The 18,146-nt window shown below is 33.7% G+C and overlaps 1 protein-coding gene across 1 annotated transcript in view; it reads left to right on the top strand.

Annotated features, from left to right (window-relative positions):
- The first annotated feature begins 1,309 nt into the window (after window positions 1-1,309).
- Window positions 1,310-18,146, top strand: part of LOC105262474 (nuclear pore complex protein Nup154-like) — a 49,975-nt gene continuing 33,138 nt past the window's right edge. The window contains exons 1-2 of the mRNA XM_059129768.1: window positions 1,310-1,417; window positions 16,577-17,043. Coding sequence (XP_058985751.1) covers window positions 1,310-1,417; window positions 16,577-17,043 — 575 coding nt within the window. The remainder of the gene's footprint in view (window positions 1,418-16,576; window positions 17,044-18,146) is intronic.

Raw genomic sequence — 18,146 nt, 5'->3', positions numbered from 1 at the left:
ACTCGACCCATCTGATTGTGCGATTTCCACTCTGTGGTTCTTGATTTTATCCATAATCTCTCTTTTTTTGGTTACTATGGTGAATTCAACGATGATTTTGTTGTTTCTTTTATTTTGTAGGCTCTCTCAATTTCGCTTTCTTATTTCTACCCCCGCTCTTTCGCATATCATGTTTATTACCTCAGTAATTTCCATGTTTGCATCGCTCACGTTGCCTATTTCTATATTTGTTTATCGCTCTCTGCTCCAATTTGTTCACTCTGGTGCTGAGTTCATTTATATGCTCGTTTTTTGTTTGTCTCTCAATTGGAGTTCATATATGTTCGCTTTTTTCTTTATCTCTCATTGGAGTTCGGTGATTTGATTAGTAATCGTTGTTACGTTTTTGTTAATCTCAGCGAGGTTTGTTGTATGTTGGAGATATTTGCGTTCATTGTACTCATGTTCAAAGAGAGTTGTTTATGCAATTTTGAATGTCTTGCATGCCTGCTTTTAACTCAGCGGAGTCTTTTTGCTGCGATATGATCTCATGATTGTTTCGTGTAGTAGTTGGTGTCGCAGTATTTTTAAATCGTTTACTTGCATTATTCTCATCATCATCTCTTTCACGTTGTTTGGATTGCAATTGTTGTAGATTGGTATTTTCCTCGGAGAGTTTGTTTCATTTTCATTACTGCTTATTAGAATATACGCGTTATTTGGTGATTTCACTCTTGGATTGCATAAATGACATTTCCAATCTGCTTTCTTCTGCTGTCCCATACTCTTATATGAACTCTCTAATAGAGAGCAACAAGGACTGAAGTGGAATTGGCGGTTGCACTGAAAGCATCGTACAAAGTTCAACGATTTATATTGGTACTGCATTGGCCACATATTGTTTGAAACTTGCAAAAGTGACATATTTAAGGAATTCGTAGTTTACGGTTTGTTTAGAAAACTTTATGGTATATTAATAATAAATTTATATTTTTCTGGATGTTTAACACTGGGAAATGACAAACTTTTGTGCGTATGCGAAATTGCGTCCGATCGTTTTGATGACTACAGCGAAACTGCAATGACTACTACATGCAACAGCCACAAAATTTTAGGGAAAATATTCGCCGTCCAAGGTTTTACGTCTCCATAAGGCTATTTATGGATTGAAACAAAGCGCGGAAGGGAATGGAATTCCAAACTAGATAACACATTGCGTAAGATGAATTTTAAACCATGCGATAACGAACCCTGTCTTAACAAAGGCTGAGGAGAAACAAACAAGTGTTGATCGCCGTTACGTGGACGATATTATTATAGGTGCAAGAAAATGATTGTTTTGGATATCAAAAAGGAATTGGCAAGTGAGTTCGACGTCAGTGATAAAGGTCAGTTACGCCACTTTCTGGGTATGGAAATCGAAAGAGAAGTGAGATGGGTATGATAAAATTAGGGCAAAGCCAATATATATGTGACATGGAGATTGTAAATTACTGCAAGTACCCTTGGAACCCGGTTATCAGATAAATTGTAATAATAATGACGAACGTGTAGATCAAACCGCTACCAATCCCTTGTCGGAGCCCTGATATATTTAGCCACTTCTACGAGACCTGACATCTTGCATTCAGTATCAAAACTGGCTCAGAAAAATTCTGACCCTCGAATCATAAATAAAGTTTAATCGATTATAGAAGCTAGAGACATCATAAAGTATGTTAAAAAGTTGAAATCTTTGTTGGTTTAAATTATGTCCGTGAGCCTCTTCACCATGTGCAATTACGATAGAGGTCACCAAATTTAATATGCGTCTTTCAGACTTAGCACATATTATTCTTGGGATGATTGATGTTACAAAAGATATATATTTGTTCTCATTTAAATATATCCCTCATTTAATATTATCTCCCAATATTCGTCGACCAAATGTGCTCTAAATTTTAGGTATTTTGAAGGGCTCAGAAGCATTTTTGAGGTTATAAATCATTTGTCAGAAAAGTAAAAGGAAAAGTCCACTTTATGATTTATTTGTATTCCCCAGTACCTCTTTATATTCGTTATATCACCGTATTTAATTAAATATCAGTATTATAAAGGTCTTAGCAATATTTTCCAAATCAAAAGTAATTTTAGAATTCGTAACTTTCAGGAGATCATGTTATAAGTATTTAGTTTTTCCCATTCGATTAAACTATATCTGTCTGTGTATGCGACAGTTCGTTGAAATCGCAATAAAGGCGAAATATTTAGGTAATCTTTGAACTACAATATTGCTAGGAAATTAGAATATATCAATTAGTTTAGGTATAATAATACCAATAAATATTCGTCCTTTTGCATGTTTTTGTTACAATTTCTACCGAATTATCTGTAACTTAACATTTAAAGTTTTCGGTATTGTGAAATCAATACGCGAAATAACTGGCAACTATTGGTTCCCCATTAGGCATAGCCTTAATTTAAAAGTATTTCGTATTTCAAGTTCTTAATGGGTACTACAGGCTATTTGTGTAGCATACACGTCTTCGTATAGCCCCCATATAACGGTACCTACCGATAATCGGAACTTTAATGATTTTTGCAACATTATTCACTAGAATCGTTTCAAATTCGTATTTGAAGTTCGCTTGAGAAATTTATTTTTATATGTTTTTGATCGGCTGTTAACAAATGCGGCACACATCTGTAGTTCTTCATGCTAAATTAAATGGACCCGATCATTTGAGATTTGATATTAGTAATTTCACGCATAAAAATTCGTAGATCATTTAATACCATATCATGAATACTGCATCATTTTATTTGTCCTACCAGATCTATCAACTCACTAAAGAGGATAATTGGCTACACCCCATCAGAGTTATTAGCATCCTAATCTGCATGTAGTAGCAGAACCAGATTAGCGGTCTATTAACTGACTGCTACAATAACTCATGGAATACAGAATACTCATAGAAAGAAATGTTATTTACATTTTAAAATTTGTTTTGGATCTTAATATAATTTTATCCGGTGTACCACCGTTTTGAATACATCTCATAACTGATACGTTTTTAAATGAAAGTAAACATTGCATAATCATGAATGCATTTTAAAAGTCAAAAAATGGAATTTACTGCTAGTAGACAATAATCGAAATAAGAAGGCTATGTTTGTGCGAAACTAAGAGATTACGCTGACTTAACACAAGCATAAGGTTACACTATTTTCTTGTATTAAAAATGCAATATCTGACACTGTTCCAACACCTTATTGTGCATCAATTTTGTAATTTAATTGCAAATGACCTCGAGAAAATATTGATAATATATTGTATTTCATAAATCGGATAAATATTTTGGTCGGAGCAGTGCAGGAAATCTAGCTTAATGAAAATTGCGGTTTATAACAGACTTATCACGCTGTTGAGAGTCTCTAGTGACCCGTTCATGCATTGCAGCAGTAAAGTTTGGAGTTGCCGAAGTAGAGAAGTTTAATATGTATATCTCTCTGGTTAATAGTTATTTGCCAGACATTAGCCCATTTTTGGGAAGCAATAACTGGTACTAAGTGAAATAGCCAAGGAAATCAGCGTTGGTAGAGCAGATCTATTGCTTTACATTCTGCATTCTAATTAGTGTACCATACGCCAGACTTAACCATAGTGTCACCTGATGTGAAAAGGCAGACCATCTTACCATCTTAGCTTATAGTGGATGAGTTCGGTCGTTTCTACCCAGAGTCAATGAATTGACATTGGAGATTAACCGACGATACAGGAACATAAGAGTGGAAAAGTGGATAGACCATCTGACACGTTGAAACATTAGAACTTCTATGAATAAACTGTGGCTAATGGTTAAATACTTTCTCGAACTCTGTGAAGAAGTATAATAGGACCACCATCACGTTTGAGGACGTAACGGTAACTGATCCGTAGACTGCGTTGGCTATATCAACCGCCAATATTATTATTAAATAATGTTAATAAAGAAAGCAACCTTTTTTTAAATTAAGAAAATTTAAATAATAAATAACGAAACGATCGTGTGTTTTCTCTTCCCTTTTTATTGGAGCGCAGTTTTGGCACAATAACACTCGGGTCACTCGAGCCGCGATTTAGCTAACAACAAATACAGTCCTATCGATGAATTTATGTTTGTCTTCTTTGGTCGTGTAGAAGAAGTAACCATAACCATAATATTAATTTGAAAACAAAAGGTAAATACAGCGCAGTGTGGTTATTCAGCCCACAAAAAAATATTACAATAACAAAACGGCAACTTTTCAACGCGTCTTTGAATTTCTTAATTTAATTGCGGCCAAAGTCCAATTGTTGTGGACAAACATTGACAGGTGCATTATAAAATGAAAATAGGCCACAAATCATTATATGGACAACAAAAACAAAACTATGGGAGCCTGGGTCTTTTTATACCCTCAATATGGGTAATATCGGTCCACTCCATTAATTACCTCTCAAACAAAGGGCCAAAATTTTCAATAATTACAACTCTTATAAAATGTGACGTAAGAGCCAAAGTTTTGAATAACCAAAACGTTTATAAAATCCGAAATAAGCATCAGGTTATATTTATATTTCACACATTCCATTATTTCTGCTAACACAAGATCTGTTGTGAAGAAGGAAACAAGGGCTCAAAATTTTGAATATCCATGAATCTCATAAAAAGCGAAATTAATATCCGATTGCATTTACACTTTGCTTATCACAATATTTCCATCAACACAAGATCTGTTATAAAAGTGGTAGAGATCGGGCCATTTTTACCGGAACCTCCTCCACAAAACGCTAAGGAAGAAAGCGAAATAAGAAGTCAACTCTCTTCAAATTTCACACATCCAAACATTTTTGCTAACACAAGATCTGTTGTGATGATGATATGTATATATCCCAAAAAGAGTCACCATTTCAATACTTTTATCTGTCATATCTTGCGAAACAAGTCAGCAATTAGTTTACAACATGCTATGCCTAAATATTTCTCTTAACCAGAAACCTAAAATGAATATGAAATTTATCGGAATTTATGATATAAATGTTCGATTTTCTTGTAATTTTGCCCATATTAATATTTTATCTGTGTTAGATAAAGTATAAAAATGGAATACTTCGGTAGACTATATCTGGTAACTCACACACATTTTAACATTTTCTAAAAACTATAAGTGATGGAGGAAGCCGAAAAAATGTGACGTGCCAGATATGGACTATAATACCTGGCACGTCGCAATATGTATAATATTAATCATACGGCAAAATATATTTGAATAATCGAACATAGGCTGACTGATACAATTTAACTTGTTTTCTTTATCTGTTACGGCCAATTTATATCCACAACATGTAAATCGAGAATATAAAAATTAAAATGGGGTAAATAGTATTGGGGTGCATTTGATATTTTATTTAGGGCCTTTTTACAAATTTGGGGTCCAAACTAATTTAATTTCTTATTAAGGAATTTATAGGAATTAAGGTTAATTTCAAAAATTGTATTTAGGAAAAAAAAAGAAAAAGGTTTAAAGTATGCAACAAGAAACTATTTTCAACATTAATTACAAAGAAAGTTCCAAGTTACTTCTTATAATAAAAAATAACTATGTCTAATTTATAACATGCATGTGCATGTCACAGCAACGAATTCCGAACGTAAGTGGTTTTAATTCCGTATTTCGTTTCTTCAAAATACGAAATATTTTACAGTTTCAAATCACTTTGGATTTTGCAAGTGAGATTGTATTTATATGGGAACTTTTAACATTAAAAAACCCAAGTAACAAAAATGTTATTTTGATAACAAATACACAATTCGATTTACATTTTTATTTAAAATTATTAGCCAATTTTTATTGTTTTTCAATTGCCGAAGAAATTATTAGTAAAAAACAGTTTTTTCTTAAAAAAATATATATTAATTTGTGAAAACTTAACAATCTGTCCTTACGAATGATAAATTGAAGCAAATATAAAGAACAAAACAATGAAAGTCAATACAATATATAACTTTCTTTAAGCCCAAAAACTCTTAAACTGAATATTTTCACAATTTCACCTTCCATCATGTGGTTTGTTTTGATTCCTCATTTATTCGTTTTTTCATTCCTTTAATGTTGCCATATTTACACCGAATAATGAGGTTATCGTAGTTTACCAAATGGTTCGGAATCTGAAAAAGCTGAAACAAAAACGGCACGAAGCATCTCTGAAATGTCTCCGGCTTATTTTTTCAGTATTGTGCTCATTACTTTGCCCCTTAATCACAGAAACAATCAAAACTGTCGGCATTGTGTAAAAATTAACAAAATCAACACAAAAACTCTCAAACTGAATATTTTCACAATTTCAACTTCTACCATGTGGCTTGTCTTGATTCCTTATTTATTCGTTCTTTCGTTCCTCTCATGTTGCCATATTTACACCGAATAATGAGGTTATTGTAGTTTACCAAATCGTTCGGAATCTGAAGAAGCAAAAACAAAAACGATCCATTTTGAATTGGGGAATTGAAAACATTCCGAATCGATTTTTTTGACATGCCATAATATTTTGCTCTTCCAGAACTTCCGCCGCATATCAAATTAATAAGCGATTTGCATTCTGCAACATAGAAATTGCATTTAATCAAATTATAATATTTTGATTTTTTTAACAGTATTTTTTCTTCTTTTTTGCCGGTAATAATACACACTCCATTATGAATCACTTTTTAAATTTATTTTACAATGTTGTACAATGTTTCAATTGACAAACTTCAAATATGATTTGCACGTAATACATTATGTACAGTGAATAGACCAACAAGACGACGTTACGAACAGTTTTTCTAAAAATTTTTAAATCGTGCATATCGTTTTTTCGCATTTGGTACTTATCGCAATGTTGGACGTCTTCCTGTAGTATTTCAATTCAGGTATGTTTGGAGAGAATAACTTGTTTCTAGGTGGATGTGATATTTTACATTCATAAAGAAAATGTTGAACTAAAGAACATCATTTTTTTATTACATCGCATGTTCCTTTTTGTTCTCACATCTTTTCTGAGAAAAGGGCAAGTTAATTTGGCACGGTCGCCATGCAATGATTTTAGCACTGCTAATTGCAGTTGGTAATAAGATCTTTATTTTCCTATTTCAGCTTTTATACAAACATACATAAGTCTTTAGGTTAGGTTAAAGGATGCGTGCTTGTTTGGACAAGCACTTGACTCGTCTATTATGTTCATCCTATTTAAAGGATTTTTTTTAAATAAGGGAAGAAGGATAAACAAGAATATAAAGAAGAAGGAAGGAATTAGAAGATAGAGACAAATAATTTATAGGAGTATATCAACGTCATTTTAATCTTCTGGCTAACAGAAACATAACTGCTGGTTCAGTCTCAGAGAAAGAGAACAAGTCGAGCAGGATTTGCTAACCCAGTAGCCTTTATCTGGCTCCAAAGAGAGTTGGACAGTGGCAGATTAAGTGCTCCGTCTTGGTTTCCTCATCGTCCTGACAGACGACTTTCTGCTTTCCAGAACAGCCATAGATTTGACTGTAAAAGAACTAAGGGCCTGACTATCGACATATAAAGTCACCGGTCCATTCAGCTCATTGAGTCTGTTTTTCAGCAGCTCCATTGCTTTCCTGATAGCAGATTTCTACCTGAAAAACGATACAGTCGTTGTTTAATTTAAAGGATCTGCGGACTTATGAGTTTTAAGTTGAGTAGCTACTCTTTGGACTATGTCAATGATTTTGTTGAGGGTAGTTATACATAAAGATTGCCACCATAAGTTAGAATTCTCCGAACTACTGATTCATGTAGAGATTTGATTATATGTGGCTTAAGTACGCAGCTCTTTTCTATGGAATTTCTGCAACAGTAGAGTGCGATTAAGCCTCTCCTCGCTCGCTCCTCGATATTCTTTTTCCAACTTAATTTTTTGTCAAGGATAGTACCGAGGTACTTAACTTTCGTTGACAGGCTTAACCTACCTCCATCCATCATAGGTAGCGACAAATCTGGGATTTTCCGCTTCCTTGTGAAAAGTACAAGCTCAGTTTTACACAGATCCACGACTAACCCGTTGCATCTTGCCCATCTAGTAAGTTTAACAAGAACTCCCTGCGTGAGATCTGAAACAGTTTACAGGAGGTTTCCCGCATTCAGCAGAACCACATCGTCAGCGTAAGCTACTACTTTTGTTCGGTTATGTTCCAGGTTTTTATTATATCGTTTATCACCAGAAGCCGGAGCAATGCTGATAGAAGAACCCCTCCTTGTGGGGTGCCCCTAGTAACCGATTTCCTGACAGAGCACTTCCCGATGCTTGAGTTGATGATTCTGCTACTAAGTACAACATCCATCCATTTAATTAGGAGTGGTGGTAAACTAAGTTTTGTAAGGAAACCATGAATTGCCTCAAGTGTGACATTGTAGTCTTTTGGAAATACATGACTCGGTTTCCCCATATCCATAGCATAGCATTCAATTATAAATCTTTTTTATTATATTAACGGAGTCATCTATGGTTATGGTGGTAGCCTCTGTAGATCTCAGCCTCAATTCAGTATACTCCGAGAATTTATCCCATCGAGGTTTTTTGGATTTCTATGAGGTTTCTGTCCCTCTACTGAAATTTGGTATATTATCCTCCGGTGATCCGAGAAGGAGCATTCGGTGGAAACTTTCCAATTCAGTATGAGCAATGTTTGTAAGGGTCATATCAATGACATCCTCCCTATCAATTTTTTTAATTAGCCTCATTTCCCCGGTTACATATCTTGAGATTGCGTTATAACATCAAAAATGGACTCACCGCTGGCCCATTGAGAGTGGTGGGCGTTGGATTCGCATCATACGACGTTCTTGACGCTCTTGCTTTCCACCTGGCCTGGCGGGTCGGGGTGCTCAATGGGTAGATAGAGGAAGACAAAAATGAAGGTTATTCCAGATAACCGCCGTGGCGCCTCCTCCGCTGAAATTATTAAGGAAAATAAAGTTTAAACTCTTTTTGGCGACTCCCCATCCCAGTCACCTTATTTATATATAGGGCTCCTGAACCAGGGCTATGTCAACTTCAGGCATAGTGAGAAGTTCAGCTGCGGCTGCTTTGCAGTGGTGTAGACTAATCTGCATTATGCTGAGCAGCTGCTGTTTCCTTCCTCCTACTGCAGCGACGTTAGACGGAAATGAAATCATATTTGACAATCGCTCACCAAAAATCTGTCGTATAAAGTAAAAGGCCCATCATCATCTGATACTCTGTTTTATAGTTTTACAAGAAATTTTATCGTAAAATTTTGTCGAAACAGGAGTAAATATACTTTGGAGGTGTTTTCCAAACTCAATGCAGCAATCAACCTAGCACGCCTAACTACGATATTTCTACGTCCCCATACGGGGAATGTAACATGCTCTCATTATTGAGTACACTGTAGTTCTTCAGTTCAACATTTGTTCTATAGTGTGTAATAAGTGAGGTGAAGAAGAAGATACACGCGTTTGTAAACGACCTGTAAGAAACGTATAAAAAACACACTTACAAAGCTGCGATAAGAAGAACATTTGAACAACAAAGAGACAGAGAAAGCGGCAATCGATTAAAATTGAAGTGCAGTCAAATGTTGGTGACGTATTTATTTTCTAAATTATTTATTTTCACACTTTTTATAAAATCCATTGGAAATACAAAACACTAAATTTATTTGAACACTAACAACGCCAGATGATCTCTTTCTATGAAAATAATGGTTGGATTTGTTTATAATTTCAACTGGTAGGAAGTATAGAGGTTTCAGATTTAATGAATATGATGCAAAAGTCAATGGAAGCTATTATGGATGAAAAACTTAAAAATCTGGCTACAAAGAGCGATGTTGAGGATATTAAAACTAACGTCGCAGAAATCGATAAGAAATGTGAAAATCTGAAAAATGAAATATTACGATCTGAAATCAACAAGCTAAAAGCAGAACTCGATTTTAAGATGTCGAGATTAAGATGTCTAGTTGATCTAAGTAAACTCAAAAATGTGATTTTCAAAGGCATCAAGAAACAAGGCTCACCGAAAAATTCTGTTGAAAATGTCTGTAAAAACCGTTAGAAATTTAATGATGTGGATGTTGAAATGGCAAGAACTTTATATTCAAACAATGGAAAAATTGGAATCGTAGCTGAAATGCAGACTGAGAAAATGACATAAAATATTAAAAAATACCAAGAACTTAGCGGGGACTACCATAGACAAGAAAGACAACAAGATCGCAAAGTTCTCTTGCAAATAAAATAAGCCATACTTCAGACTGATAAAACGCAAAACGCGGTATTTATTATAAATGATTCCCTCAAAATAGGAAATAAATGGTTGCATTTTTCAAAAAACCTTGAACTGATGTCGGGAAGTAATAAAGCCGAAACAGTACTCAAAGAACTCTTTGGTAATAAACTAGCTGATTTGAATATAGATTATATGCATTTACTAAAAAATGTAATCCGAAAAAACTAATTAAACGCAATATATGTAAAACCAACCCTTCACAGACGATCAAAATCTAAAAATAATTTCATGGAACATTCATGGACTTAAAAATAAAACATTATATCCAGATTTTTTCAAATATCTAGCCGATTTTTATATTATTGCCCTTTTTGAGACACATATCTGTCAAGATAACATAGATTTTTTTGAAAAGTACGTTGGTGACTTCTATACATCTTGGTATCCGGCAACAAGAAATAGCAGAGGAATAGGAGGTAATGTTATTGGTGTAAAAAAATCTTTAAAAACATTGTTTTAAAATACAGCTTTGAATACAGATATGGCATAAATTACGTCAAATTCAAAATCAACCAAAATAGTTTTTATGTAATGCCACTATATATGAGGTCAGCAACCTGGAATGAAGATTTTCAAGAATTGGAATTATTCTTAAAGGAGTATTATATAGAAAATCCAATAGTAATTGGTGACTTAAATATAAGAATTGGCAATATACAGATTGAAATTGAGGAAGTCCAGAAATCAACTTTTATGCGCGTTTGGAGGAAAGAAAGTCCAAGGATGTAGAAATAAACTCCAGGGGAAAGAATTTCATCAGCTTATGCTATGATCATGGTTTGCTGATAGCAAATGCCATGACTAAAGGGGATGAATGTGGAGAATTTACGCATGTGCGCACAGTTGGAGAACTAGTAAATGATATATGCGCAGTTTTGCATAATCTTCTTTCTGGCCATAATATTATCATTTCAAACTGCAAAACGAAAAAGAAAGCTTAAATACACTTCTGCCAAAGCTAAAATGGAATGCAAATAAAGCATCAGATTATCAGAGAAAGGTATTGGAACTCCTTGAAATAAGTGGTAAGCAAGGTACTTTTACCTTTTCAGATGTAACGAATCTGATTAAATATGCATCAAAAATCTGCTTCAAAACACACTTCATTTCGAGAAAAAATAAAAAAATGGCTCAATACAAAATGCTACAATGCTAGAAAAACTTCCATAAAGAAAATTAACAGATTCCGGAAAGACTCAAAAATAGAGAACAAACACAAATATCTAGAAAGTAATCGTATATATAAAGATGGATGCCGAGTTGCTAAACTGCAATATTTCAGTAGTTTAGAAAGAAAACTAGATAATGTGAAAGATAGAAAAGATTGGTGGAAGATAGCTAAGGAGATTCGAAATGATACAAATTATCAAATACTTTTTCTACCAGCATAATCTATTTAAAAGGGAGACACTACACAAGCTGAGAACTATTGAGGAATCTCTTTTATGAACTGCTTGCCAAAAATTATAATAATTACGGAGTAACAAAAAGATCAACAAATATCATGCCGTTTTTATTAAGTACTATTCGAAGAATGATGATATATTTACCCTCACTTCGATGGTACATATTAACTGGCATGAAAACAAGAAAACATATGCGTTCTTTGTAGATTTTAAAGCGATATTCGACAATGTGTGCAGAAAATCTACGGTATATAAACTAAGTTTTCTTGTTGTGTCAACGAAACGATTTATAGAAAGAGTAAAAACAATACAAACTTCATGGTATGGACAGGACATGATCTCTCTGATAAATTTTCGACGTCAGCAGGAGTAAAACAGAACGTACCATGTTTACTGTCCCCATTGCTATTTGCCTTATAGACGACTTACATGAATTCATCGGCGGCGGTAACGAGATTGATGACCTAAATATAAGAATATTACTTTATGCAGATGATAAATGGCTTTACAAAAAAGAACCAATTACTTCGGAATTTGCCTATCTTGGGATATTATTAACACCAAAGCTCGTTTCAAAATCCATATACTTACAAGAAATAACTCATCCAAAAATAGTATAAACCCTGCATGGAAATCCTTTTTGATAAGCCAGATTTATCAATTACGTCAAAATGGAAAGTGTTCTTAGCACTTTGCAGATCAATCCAACAATATGCCACAAATATGGGGATACACAAATTTTGAGGACGTAGACAAATTATAAATTTACTTCTGGAAGAAAATCTTAAAATTCCCAAATTTTACACCAGCATACATATTAAGATTAGAAACCGACATGGAACATAGGCAAATCCTCTCCATGAAAACCCATTTGGATTATATCATTCGAGCCATATTTAATTACAATAGCGGCGAATTACTTCACAAACTGGCGAAAATAGTTTTGCAAAAAGAGATTTACTGGGCAAAAGACATTCGTGCACTCTTAATGCAAAACAATATTGAACCATTTGATCTGAATAGTACCAAAAGCAAAGTTGTCGAAAAAAGGTTCACCTCTTAAAAAATTAGATTACAAATATTGGTGCGATGCCATAAATAGAGCCAATCAAACGACCCGAATGTACTCGAAGCTAGATCCATCAGTAGGTCAAACTTACATCAAGTCGCTGTTAATATCAGAGGAGCAAATTTGGATATTCAAAGCCAGAAATGATATTCTCATTTGTAAATTGGAAATATGTCGCAAGTTTTATTCAAATTTGTACACAATATAGAAATCAGCTATTATCTGAATTTAACTTTTGAATCCAAATTTGTATCTTTAAACAATGTCTTAAAAAGCGTAAGCTACAGACATACAGCCTGGATTAAAATACTACAGAAAGACGTCGAACAATATGATAAATGCCAACATGCGCAAAAACGATATGCACAGTTTAAAAATGTTAGAAAAACTGTTCATAACTTCGTCTTGTTGGTCTGTTTCCTGTACATAATGCATTGGGTACAAATCATATTTAAAGTATGACAATTGAAAGAAGTGGATAGTGTAACATTGTAAAATTAATTTTAAAAGTGATTCATAATGGAGTGTGTTATTATTACCGCAAAAAAAGAAGAAAAAATATTGTTAAAAAAAATTGAAATATAATAATGTGATTAAATACGGTTTCTATGATGCAGAATGCAAATCGCATATTAATTTGATGCGCTATGGAAGCTTTGGAAGAGCAAAATATTTAGGCATGTCAAAATAAATCGATTCGGAATGGTTTCAATTCTTTAATTCAAAATCGATCGTTTTTGTTTTAGCTTCTTCAGATTCCGAACTCTTTCATTTTGACGAATATTACCACATTGCGCACAATAAAATGAAATAGGTCAAAAATATATATCGAAGGCATATTTAAATCTGAACCAATATTCACCAAAATTACCAGATACACTTCTGAATTGAACCTGGCCTTATGTGCTAAAATCATTTGATTCGGACTGATATAACGCATTTCGCGCCCAAAAAAATTTAAATCGAACGACAATATATATGGGAGTTATATATAAATCTGATAATGATCCGATCATTACCAATATCAATAGGATTCGTTCTTGGACAACCAAATGATTTGTGGAAAATTTCATCTCAATCAGGCGGACACGCATAAATCGACTCAGAATGTGAATTGGCTTTATGAAGATCATCAGAAGGAACTATGGGTCTACATCATTTATTTCTGTATGCAAATGCACACACCACAGTTTGTCGTAGGGTATAACAATGAATACAGTGAAGTTAATTTTTAAAGTAAAATATTTATGGGATTGCATTAAATTAGACATTAAGCACGAAAGCATTAGTGCGTACTATTTATTTGAAATTTTGAAGACGTTCGTTTTACTGCTAATATAAATTGAACAGTGTTGGCTTGTTTGTTCGGAATACCATAGTATTTTGTTGTCGCAAAATGGTCAGGCTTAATCCCTTTATTGTTGTTTTTATAAAAACAACGTTTGTTTATTACCCCCTTACCAGGGGGTAAGGCAGGGAATACCTTGGTTTCGGAAAGAGCCACCAATCCTCTTCAGTTTCCTTGTTTTTTGTCTGGGATATTTTAAAAATAACTTCTATGACAAAAAAACATTTTTTACCCAAGTGGCGAGATCGTAAGCTCAATAGAAGAGGAACCAAAGAATTAAATACAACTAAAATTCTTTTACAACCGCACTTATAAACATTTATATCTTTCTCCACTTTTTACGCTTTCGTTCTATCTGAACGAAGTAGCATAACCATGAAAGTTGGTTTTGTCTGTTACAACAAAAACCCTTTCGTAGTGTTGGCTTCTTTGTTCGGGATACCAGTACTTTGTTGTTGCAAAATGGTCAGGCTTAATCCCTTTATTGTCGTTTTATAAAAACAACATTTGCTTATTAAACAAATGGTTAACATTACCATCGTTCTCCACTAATAAACAAACGTTGATTTTATAAAAACAACAATAAAGGGACTAAGCCTGAGCATTTTGCAACAACAAAAAAGCTAATATTAATTTTTAAAACAAAATATTTTTGGAATTGCAATAAATTAGACATTAAGCACGAAAGCATTCGTGCGTACTAATTATTTTAACCTTCGGTAACCTTACAGAAGGGGTTTACTGCTAATATAAACACCGAAAGAGACAGACGTTCAGCAATCTTCCAGCAGCTGTAGTCATACAGTCACATATTACTTTACAGACTCTGAACAATTCACATTTTTCAGAATAATTGTTAAGATTTCACAATTTTTGCCGTAAAATTGCTTGTTTTTTTTTGCATTGTTCTAATTTTGGATAATGTGATCTAAAATGTAATGCTGAAAAATTCAAACTTTTGTAAATAAGACCTAAATTACAACAAAAATAACGGCCATTAAAATTCTCAGGTGTCGCTCAACTCTTTACACAAATTACATTTTTATTTATTTTGTCATAAATTCCTCGAATATAGGTACTTTACTATTTGTTAAGCTCCGTAATACTTTTCTATAGTTTTTCCAAGAACTTTTGTAAATTATTGGATGGGTAAAAATAGGATGTTTTTAAAACAGGGTCTCAATTAAGTAAGACGAAATTTATTAAAAGTGATTGAGAAATAAAAGTATAAACCATGTAGGATTCAGTACAAACTCTTTATACCGTGAGAAATACGAAATATAATACATCGACATCTGTCAGCCCTTACTGTACACTCTCTTATTTTTTTTTCTTTGTTATTTTTCACGACCACCCGAATTTGTTCACTCAAAGCTATAACTCTAAATCTTTATTAGTAGTCCCTGATTTGCGTGACTATAAACATTTGTTGGATTTCCTTTTAAAAACCATGATTACATCGACATTGTACACCCATTTTCGTGTTACGGAAACATTTCTCGATATATATTTTTTACACTTTTCTCTAAATGTTGCTGCAATTTTTATAGAATACCCTCCATACTATAATATTTAGTCACTCCCGTATAACAACCTACCCATACAACGATAATTTACGATAAATGTTATTGTACAACTATTAAAGAGAGTAATACAAAGTTTAACAAGCGGTAATACCGTTATTCGACGAATTTTTTACAAAATAAATGAAAAATGTGATTTGTTATTTTTGCATATATAGAACTCAAATTTGTTCAAATTAAGTATTACGCAGAGTTTTGATGAACTATTGCCAACTCAAATCCGTTCGCGATCCTAGAATTAAAAAAAGAAAATGTGTAAAAATTCTTTAAACTTTACGGAGCATCAAATGAAATAAAAGTGTATGTATTGGATTAATTTTTTACATCAAATAACTAAAATATATTTTATGGTGCTTGTAGAATTAAAGGTATTATGTTGTTTGGTGCGCATCCCATTTAAGTATTCACTTTGAATCAATGTATACCTATACCTATGTATCCACATGATCCGTGGATGTAGAATCACACACTGTTTTCGGGTTGAAAGGCAAAGTTTCTTTATTTAAGTGGAAATTAACCAGAGAAAACGGTAATATTTTGAAAAATATTTTAGTTGTTGTTACTTGATCCGATATATATAATATATCTAAGTTATCGCCCGGTACGATCGAATGGCAGATGTGTTGTAAATAAATTTTAAGGGTGAGGCGTTTTGTACAAACCTTCAAATATCAGACTGCAATTGATTGTTGGCTACCTTTTTTACGGCATCAAGTACATATTAATTTAATTTATTATATTATATATTAATTTATCATGTAGGGTTTAAGTGTAGTGGGTTTGAGCTTAATGGGGAATGTTTTTAGCATTATTATTTACTTAAAACAAATATCGCATTTCACAAAAAGTAAATGTTTTTAATTTCAGTTAGAAATAGCCCGCGTTCAAAAAAATGTGTTAGATGCAGTTTCTGAAAATGCCGCCAAAAATCCTGAAGCCATTAAAGCTGCTAACGAACTTAACAAGAGCTTATTTGATATTACACAACTATATGAAAATTATGCAGATCGGTTCAGTTTATGGGAGTGTAAGCTGACCATTTTAAACTGTTCTCACCACAATGACCCTTTACTTATTGAATCCGTGTGGAGTCATATAATCGAGAATGTTATAAATAGTGCCAACTCAGTACAAGAAAAAGCAACATGTTTGTTTGCTAAAATTGAAGCACTTTTTAAAGAGTTTGGGGAGTCTGGACACTGTTTCCCCCTTGCTTTCATAATACGTGAATTAGAATTAAAGGCATGTCAGCTTAAGCTCCCTGAGGGTATAGTGCCTGAGAAATTGGCAGCACTTAATATTGATCTTGAACTTCTAATGGAATACTACTCAAGGTAAGAATGTTTATAATTGTTTTAAATTGTTTAATTTTGTAAATTCCAACATATTATTTATACGTATCTTGATAATAAATAAATGATCATGGCTTAAAATGTAAATTATACTTGAAATCGGGTTGTACCCTTATCCGGGGTTATGACCCATATCGTGACCTGCAAAAACGATTTAAGGTATCTTGAAAATTAAAGAAGAAATCCAATTCGCTCTACTATTTTGCACCCTTTATATTCGGTATTTCACTGATTGCAGTCCCAATGTTCTTGTTGCGGAGCAGTGTAACAAGAAAGTAAAGAAAAAATAAAACACAAGAAATTTAGTATTTTTAAATTAAAAAATTGCCACGCAAAATGACAGATATTACTTGTTAGAATTTGCCATCGCTAACTAAAAATACAAATAAATGAAAGATGTAACGTCAATTTTTTTGAGCATTCTTTATTCAGTTTATTTATTTATTTATTTTTTTTTTCAAAAAACATGTGATGGTCGATGAACCATCTAGGCAATAGAAGACTGCCTTCTACAAGCTGTAGACCATGGGTCTCGATTTAGACCGATCATCTCGGGCAACCTCACAGTAGGCAAGGACCGGATACCACCCAACCAAAGATAGTATGTTGAGCCCAGGGGACTCAAATGGGTTTGAGATTTAATAACCTTCGGGTACACATCGGGACCAAGAATTAGACGATGTGAGCGGACTTGTAGAATTCGCGATCTGCTAGTTGCATCCCAGCATAGTTGTCCTTTATTAGGTCTGGAGCAGATTGCGCAGATGTGTCCACATGTCTCAAGGGCATGCTAAGTGCGGATACACGGAGCAGCTTCGTCTGGTCGTGACAGGATTGTAAAGTCAGTTGGCAGAATAAATCCTGGCCAACGTTTAAGGAGCTAAGCTGGAGTTAACTAGTCAGCGTGGAGCGAACGTGGAGCACAAGGATCCAATAGCGCTCGAACTGGTACTTTTCGGTCCGGAAGAACAATTTTTACCACCATTGTCGAGGTCGTATGGGAACAGCGGCCAAAAATACTTTCAGTGCAGATATCAATATGAATCTTTGGTTATGGTACCTTGATGGAATAAAAATAAAAAATG

Source organism: Musca domestica, unplaced genomic scaffold (genome assembly GCF_030504385.1).
Source record: "Musca domestica strain aabys unplaced genomic scaffold, Musca_domestica.polishedcontigs.V.1.1 68, whole genome shotgun sequence".
In the NCBI taxonomy this organism is placed as follows: Eukaryota; Metazoa; Arthropoda; class Insecta; order Diptera; family Muscidae; genus Musca; species Musca domestica.
Note: the sequence above shows the minus strand (reverse complement) of the source record. Positions and strands in the feature narration are given on the sequence as shown.